The 8,735-nt window shown below is 35.4% G+C and overlaps 1 protein-coding gene across 2 annotated transcripts; it reads right to left on the bottom strand.

The window, feature by feature from the left end:
• Nucleotides 1–763: 763 nt before the first annotated feature.
• LOC132722109 (uncharacterized) lies at nucleotides 764–6,765 on the bottom strand. 2 transcript variants are annotated; one of them, XM_060706544.1, is made up of 2 exons: nucleotides 4,317–4,605; nucleotides 764–2,282 (listed from the first exon to the last, which is right to left on the bottom strand). In XM_060706544.1, the coding sequence occupies exons 1-2, from the start codon at nucleotides 4,346–4,348 to the stop codon at nucleotides 1,649–1,651; spliced, it is 666 nt and encodes a 221-aa protein (XP_060562527.1). In that variant the 5' UTR covers nucleotides 4,349–4,605; the 3' UTR covers nucleotides 764–1,648. The 2 variants fall into 2 exon arrangements, with proteins under 2 accessions (XP_060562527.1, XP_060562526.1); XM_060706543.1 differs by lacking the exon at nucleotides 4,317–4,605 and adding an exon at nucleotides 6,623–6,765 and having other exon boundaries at nucleotides 767–2,282.
• Between the last annotated feature and the right edge of the window lie 1,970 nt (nucleotides 6,766–8,735).

The raw sequence follows: 8,735 nt of genomic DNA, 5'->3' as shown, positions 1-8,735 counted from the left end.
TTATTTTATTTCACTCTATAATTTTTCAAGCGAAATAAAGATTATTAAAAGTGAAATAAATGTAAAACTTTAAACGTTTGCGACATTAAAATAGCGTATTTGATTTGTTTGTTTTGCACGTGCTGTTTGGCGCTACATTGTGACGTCACGTAAACAATAATTTAAACGTCTGTACAGCGTTAACGACTGAATAAAAGATATTGGTGTTCGGATTCATTTTCTTAGTAAGATCATTTTCTTTCATTCTAGATAGTTTTCACAACAAAATTCGACAAAAAATTGTTTTTATTTATCAGATTTTTCAAACAAAATGGCGCCTTCAATTTTCATTTTACATTTTCCGTTTTAAAACTATCATTCGATATTTTATACACAGCTTCCGTTATTCTGGTTCCCTGTCCAATTATGGTTCCCATAGACGTGCGCGGGTGACCAGTCTACACATCCGTTTTCAGTCAGAATTCCTCAGTTTTTATCGTTATCTTTAAATTCGAAAGGTTGCGATGTGTCCAATTCGGTACTTCGTACGAAAGTTTTCAAAACCATCACTTAGCAGGCACTCGCGTTACCGTAAAGCTCGCTTTGCGAGCAGGCCCTTCGGGCCAGCTCGTCGAGCTCGCTATAATTACTTAATCTTTAGTCTTTACTGTCCTTATTTAAATAGGAATATTGAATATACATTACTTAAATGCTAAAAATGACAATAAGTAATTATTTAATAAATAAATGATGATTCTAAAAATAGAATATTTCAGAAACAATAAAAAGCTTTACATGCCTTACAATATCAATGTTAGACTCACTATCTGTCCAAGCTTCCGATAATATAACAATATCATTTTTACTAATTTTATCAATAGAATCTGGATCTTTAAGTTCTCTTTCTGTTAAACCATTACAATTCCACACTAATATTTTGGGCACATTCTCCGATGTTTCCTATTCCAAGTTGATTGGTTTTCCATCGATAAATAATGTGTCATAAAAGATCCATGCGTTATGGTTTTTTGCATTCGCCTCACGAAGTTTAGGAATTAATATTTTACGTTTTGCCACAACCTCAGGCGGGAACTGTTCATGCATGAAAAATTATTAACCATTAATTTTGAAGCGCTGTTTCCTTACGATTTCTCTATCTTTGAAATACGCAAATTTGCATACAATTTTCCTGTTGGTAACCCATTCTTTGGGCTCAGGCGTTCATGTCTACATTCTTCAATTGAAACCCCTTCACCAATTGCGCTACGAAGGATTTTTATTTCACAGCATTTAACAATTGTAACGTTTACGGAATATACCGACTACACAAACATTAGCAATGATTTTGTTTACAAAGCAAAATTCAAATCATTGGATGCCACTTAAAATGTGAATGATTATCATTCCAAACAATTTCTACATTTTTGAAACAGCGTTTGAATCAGAAGGATATTTACTTTTCATAAACATTATTGTGAATTAAATACAAGAAATTTAAAGTAGACAACGAACTGATGAACAATCACATATAGTTACAATAATTACTTGATTCGAATTGGTCAATAACGGAAGGTCTTTAAGTGTGAGATACATATACATCAGAAAACAAATTGTTCAAGAAAAGAATATTCACCGTATAAATGTTCATGCTACAACAATTAGAACTCAATCACTTTTTGACCACTTTCTTGTCAGCTACTTCCTTCGCCCCAGCTTCCACTTTATCAACGACTTTTCTAATTTTATCCGCTGTTAAATACTTACGTTTTACTCCCCCATTTGCTGCTATTTCCGTTTTTTCATCTTCCGATTTGGCCACAATCGAAGCGATATTTTCTTCTGCAAAAACACATTCCTCAGCTTGCAAACTTTGAGCTATCAACTGAATAGCGACAGGCACCCACACTTTGACCCTTTCCTCAAAACAGTGCAGTTCAGGGAAAGCTTGTTTCAATGCGTTGTATATAACAGTAGAACAGTTGTTATTAATAATGATGTACTTGTTCTCTTCGTTCGATTTAAATTCTTCCCACCATCCTTTTATATTTTGCATTTGCTCATCTGTAACCTTAATTGTAAATGTTGGTGGAGTAGAATTGCCCTCTATATCGGCATCTTCTTGAAATGAAGTATGCGGCGCTGCTGGCCTTGTGAAATTTGTCTGAGAGCATTCTCCATCTGGCCACCAGCTTATATATGTTTCATCCTGCAGTAACATGGAACTATGTCCAACATTTTGTCCGAAAGGTCTCCATATATAAACCTTTATCTTTTTCAGCTCCGGTGGAGATTTCCTCCAGTACCTAAAAAAAGTATACATGTATGCGAACAGTAAAAATAGGAACACTGAAAGTTTCCTTACACAATAAAACTGAAATGAGAATAATGAAACTTTACAGAAATGTTTGTAAGCATCTATACATGTAATTAAGCATCTGGGCGTTTGCTTGTGGATTTATTCAGTATTTGTAGAGCTTTTGCCCTTAAACGACATCTATGTACATGTAATATCATTTTGTAAAATCGGTCGATCTTGCAGTCAGAATCTTTGGGAATATTATTCTCTCAATTATGATTAAAGTTGTCAACCCAATACCCGATATACACGCCTTTTAACGCCTTTTTCATCCCCCTTTTTCTGGTCTCAAATGGTAAAAAAAACTGCCTTTTTTTTAGGCCCCCAATATTTGTTTTTGTTTGAGAAATGTTGTTTCAAAAAGTGAGCACTTTTTCGGCGCCGCCCCCTATCCAAAGGATACATCAGGGGGTTGCCAGAAGGTGATGTGCCACCTCCTGTTTGAGGGGTTTAATTTTAAGGGGGCGGCAGCCCCCCTCATCTCCAAGAAAAGTTTGGACTTGTGAGAGGCTAAAAATGACCCAGGTCGATCATATGAAAACGTGTAACCAACGCTGAAAAGCCTTTGACTCTATCTCAATCCATTGAGAAGTTGTAGCTCTTTGAAATCAATTTTGATGGAAAAGATCAACGCAAAATAGTGATTTTTGGCAATTTTGAGATGTCTCCTCCTTGCCATGGTAACAGGCAATACAAGACTGAGCATCAACAGTTGTTACAAATGCAATGGTCAAGTCAACAGTTGTGCCAAGTTTGATTAGTTTTGAAGCAGTTTTTATAGTTTTTTTTAGCAATTTTAACTTGTAACGGGAGACTTTTCAATGAAAACAGCAATTTTTCATAAAATGCTCATGCAAAAATGGGTTTAGTTAACAGCTGTATTTTTGTTTATACTGTTAAGTTCCGGGATAGAAAAGTTAGAATTAGACTGTTTAGATTAAAGGGACATGCACTCATGTACTGTATGATGATATAGTACTCGGATCTGAAAAGATTAATGATAATAATAATCATCAAGTTTTTCATGCTTGGATCGATAAACTGCCACGTTTCTCCTTAACGCATATTTTGCATCAATACATTTGCGCGTCACATTGCATAAAGTACATGATTATCAACGATATAAATATATTCTCTATGTACACGATCACATATAGTCCGATTTTCTTGACCTGTCAATTTTGAATACATTATAGCACTCATTTAAATATCCGATCCAACTTCGGTTCCGTCCGTGTAGTTTACGAGAATTAATATGGAGTATATAACTAATGTTTTGAAAAGTCATATAGATCTTGTCAAATCCGCGATAGCACAGACGGTAGAGTGATTGTCTAATTTGTTAGTGGTCAGTAGTTCGATCCCTACTTTTGCTATTGTTTTAAGGCCTACTTTTTTTCTTTATTTTTGCAGTATATTTTCATGGAAATGGCCGAGTGCTTACAATATTGTCTACACATATATGAATTAACTTAGAAACATTGTTTCGATTTGTATTGTGTTTTACGCCATTGAAATGACATTTTCTAATTTTAATCTGAATGAATTATGAATATTAATTAATTAAAGCATGTTATAAAACAAGAGTTTAGACTTTACCAAATATAATTGATAAACATATTAAATCAAAACAAACACCACAACAAGCAATCATAGTTCCAATAATGATGAAAATAATAGTTATAATTGAGAAAAAAATATTGGACGTAGGTGGCCTCGATCTTTCATCCCGTAGGACACTTAAATCATTAACCCGTGACTTACCCTATTGCACTATATCGCTCAGTATTATTACTTCATAGGCACAAATTATATTAAATCAAATCTCACTGCGTACATCTCACGGAAATTACCGAAAATCTTTCGAAGATTAATATATTGTGTTTATTGACCGTGTAATTAGTATGGAATTGACAGGTTAATAAAACCAAACAATACATACCTTTGCATACTTGTATATTATTCAATAAAGCAATTTTACCTTTCGTAAATCATTTTAATCCAACTGAACATCTACTGAATTATTATTAGATCCATGCAATAGGCATCTTGTACCTTATACATTTATGTAATTTTACATTTTTCCCACATTATCGCTAGTAACTGATCACTAATGAAACTTAGTGTTTACGAATGATTTATAAATTCATATATAAATGTATGTTGATTAGAAATATTTGTAATCACCTTTTACTGTATACATCTTGTGAATTTATATTTTGAAGGCGTCGTGGTGCACATCTGGTGCACGTAGCGTGTCACGTGATTTATGAATGGGGTTTTTCTCAAAACGTGAATAACCTGTTAAATTCTTTCTGAACAAGTTAAATATTACACAAATATGATTGTAATAATGCTGATATCTGCTCATTGAATTGTAAATTGTGCAGACAACAACAACAAGGCAATTGGTTGACATTTATTCATGGAAGAAAATTTGTTTTTGCCCCTCCTATGTATAATTCGATTAAATTAACTGTAACCTAAAAGTGTTGTTGTTGTGAAACAAATCCCTAGAATAAAAACAAACGAAACCATAACGACATATATGTAATTATGTAAATCAATTTTGTCTAGATCATTGAACAATTTGAATAGATCATTCATAAAAAGCAATGTAATAATATTTTCTGATTGCAGACAAATGGGCCTGAATTCCAATGTCGTAAACCAAGCGTAAACCAATAATATGTGCTTTTCTATTTCTAAATCCCCGATACCAGCTGTAACCAGGTTTCCCAGACAGAAATGGGACTTCACGCTTCTCTTTTTCACAATGTCTTGAACAAAGTCTAGAAATTCACACATTCTGAGGCCAAAGCCTGTCTATGTCATTTCACCTAACCTCTCAGCCATATATAGGTGTGTCTTTCTGTTCAGAGAAAGCAGTGGCGGGGCCTTTCATGGTGTTCTTGTATGTTTCACCACCTTATCTCCTTTCCAAAAAACCCATATGACAGTCCATACTCACATGCAGCTTTTTGTAAGTAACATGCTCTTGTTTCTTTCACTGTAACGTGCTTTTCTCACTCTGCACTTTCCAACGACTCATTCGCTTCCCTCTATATTTTTTAACCAATGAAGTTCAAGGGGACATAATTCTGTTAAAAAATGGATAGCGTGAGGCAATTTATTTGTATAGCGCTGTCAATCAATTACTCATGCATTTTAACGGTCGGTGTTGCAGATAGTAAACTTATTGAGCACCAAATACCTACCAGCTTTGATCCAATATCTTTCAAGATTTTTTGCAGATATAAGGCAACTCTCATATTTCGCGAGAAAAGAAAACGCTTGGTAAATATCTGAGTGAATCTGATATGAATTACCCGGATGATGACATATATTTTTGCTGCCAAGTAGCAAACATCCTAATGCACATGACTGTTTTGTCAATCTTGCATTGAACCAAGTGTGCAACCACGCAGGACACATGTATACAACTTTATGATTTTTGGTCAAACTCAAGATGATTGTTCAAATGGTCAACAAAAAATCGACGTAAAGCCTGTTCACTATTTTCCCACGTTTCTTGTTTCGGTTCAGGAAAATTACTAAAAATTTAATTGTTACGCATGCTTTGTCATTTGACATACAGTGCATCGTCCTTGTCCTGAACTTCAGTTTGATGCATTTGATCGAATTCGCTCTGTGCCTGACCATGAGCAAATTCAAGTCTTTCTACCCTCGAGTCAATTTTTAGATATCTTGTCATCAATTTTTCTGTCACTATCATGCCGAAAGTCCATATTTTCAAGGTCGATCTCAAAAGTGCTCACATTCTGCTCAAGTATGTACAAGGTATTGAGACGCTGGTCAACATGTTTAAGCGTCATCTCTATTCTACGCAAATATTCAATGATAGCATCAGTATGTGTGTCAGTACTGGTAGAAATATCCGCCGGAATAGGCAGCGGAGGCAGTGATGGTAACGGAGGTCTTGAATTTGAGGGCGGGTCACTTCAAGCAGCTTGTTTATAGGGTCCATGATTTAGGAATAATTGTCAATTTCAGATAATGATTCCGACACAAAGACCGTACGTAGTACTATCTAGTGAAAACGAATTATCAAACAACACGCTATTAGCGTTCTGTAAAGTTTCTGCCAAACTAGTATTACAGTCTAATTTAGAATAGACATATAGTGTTGAGATTCAAGTGATGCGAACACATTATGATGATATAGTACTCTTAAAAGATTAATGATAATTATTAAGATTGTTTCTATAAACTGCCACGTTTTTCCTCATTTGTATATTTATTCATAACATAATAAAGCAATTTTACCTTTCGTAAATCGTTCTAATCCAACTAAACATTTCCATCTGCATTAAAATAATATATTTTCCCCCATTAACAAATCGTTACACCTGGATTGTACATCATTACATAAATTCAATATGCCTAGCTGAATGTGTTATACATGTATGAGAAAGCATACTCTCCTGCGCATCGGTCGAATGTTCCACTATCGCTCACTTCTTACGGGAGTGTATTCAGTAAGCTGCGAAGGGAGCGTAGTTGCTGGGTCATATGGGGGTTGCGTTCATTGAACGCCGCCTTTCCTTGTTGATCTTGTTTATCATATTGTAGAACAAGAAGAAAGCTTCTTTTTAAAAGTTCTGCAAATTTCTCTTTACTAACAGGATTACCTGGGTTTTCTCTACTGTACCGCCTCAAAACTTGATGTCATCTTTTTTAAGGGGACCGAACACTCCCACGTCTAAAGGCTGCATTATATGTCTTGCATTTGGATGCAGTCTGTACAGTTCAATGCCTTTTGATGTAGCGTACTCAAAGGCACCCATAAACAGATGACTGCTCACACTGTCTATAATGAGAACTACAGGCCTTTTCTCCCCACCATATTTATTGAAATGGTCTGTCTGAAGTAACGGGAGTGTATTCAGTAAGCTGCGAAGGGAGCGTAGTTGCTGGGTCATATGGGGGTTGCGTTCATTGAACGCCGCCTTTCCTTGTTGATCTTGTTTATCATATTGTAGAACAAGAAGAAAGCTTCTTTTTAAAAGTTCTGCAAATTTCTCTTTACTAACAGGATTACCTGGGTTTTCTCTACTGTACCGCCTCAAAACTTGATGTCATCTTTTTTAAGGGGACCGAACACTCCCACGTCTAAAGGCTGCATTATATGTCTTGCATTTGGATGCAGTCTGTACAGTTCAATGCCTTTTGATGTAGCGTACTCAAAGGCACCCATAAACAGATGACTGCTCACACTGTCTATAATGAGAACTACAGGCCTTTTCTCCCCACCATATTTATTGAAATGTTCAAGAAAGCTTTGAAATGCCACAGAGTCTATCCACCCCTTATTTGTGTATGTAATTCCACTGTTCTCAATAGAACCAGATAACGGGTTGTAGCTTCTTGGTGGTGGTAATGGATAAACAAAAAAAGGAGGTAACACGGTTCCATCTGCTGAGGCACAAAACATTACTGTTAACCTTTGTTTGCAATGGCCACCTGTCACATGTGGAACCTGACTTGATTGGGTTTTTATTTTAGAGGTTCTGTCACTTTGCCTGCTTTTCTCCCTAAAGAAAATCCTGTTTCATCTGCATTGAATATTTGTTTAGGTTGATCGAGAAGTCCAAGTTTTATGACAAAGTATTTATAGGTTGAGTACTACTTGTCACACATATTACATTGAATCCATATAATTCCTGTGTCAAATTCCTGTTCTTCAATCCCAAGACATGTGACATCCCATACATTTGACATCTGGTGGATTTTTAGACCTTTCATCCTTTTTCGCGTCTTTCATTTCCTTTTGAACAGTTTTAATGACATTTTTTGTGCCTCTTGGTGTTTGTTTTTTTTTTACTAACTTTTGTGCCTCTTGATGTTTTTTGCAAACACTTTTCAAATATTTCTCCTTAGCCATTTTTCTTTTTGGCAAACTGTTGAATTCACTTTAATTCTTTCAGTACCATTTTACGCAAAGCAGCTGGAGATGTTAGATTGTCTTGAATTTTATTTAAAAAAACTCTTCCGCTGAATCTTTGTTGATGTGTTGGCATGTGGGCTGGTTAATCTTATTTTAAAGCTGGAGATATCTTAGACTCCTAAGACTTGACACTGGGTTCATTTGCAACGGATTCAACACCTACAATTTGTTTCTTGTAAGTTTCTGTGCATGCAACAGAAGCAAGCAAGTCTTAACCACTTGAAGTCTCACTGGAAATTGTTTCATTCTCTTACACATCGGAGTCCAGCTTCTGTGTAGTTACAGGCAAACAAGAACCTGCAGCACAATCCCTCAAGTCTGTTGCAATGAAGGATTTACTATGTGATTTAAAGTATAAATCTTGTATGCTTTATAACATGGTGAAATGCCTTCAGTATCATAACCCTCTGTTATTCTTTGCTGGTATTTTTT

This window comes from Ruditapes philippinarum, unplaced genomic scaffold (genome assembly GCF_026571515.1).
Source record: "Ruditapes philippinarum isolate M1 unplaced genomic scaffold, ASM2657151v2 ctg21100_1_1_1_1, whole genome shotgun sequence".
Taxonomy (NCBI): domain Eukaryota; kingdom Metazoa; phylum Mollusca; class Bivalvia; order Venerida; family Veneridae; genus Ruditapes; species Ruditapes philippinarum.
This window is presented reverse-complemented; position numbering and strand designations above follow the sequence as displayed.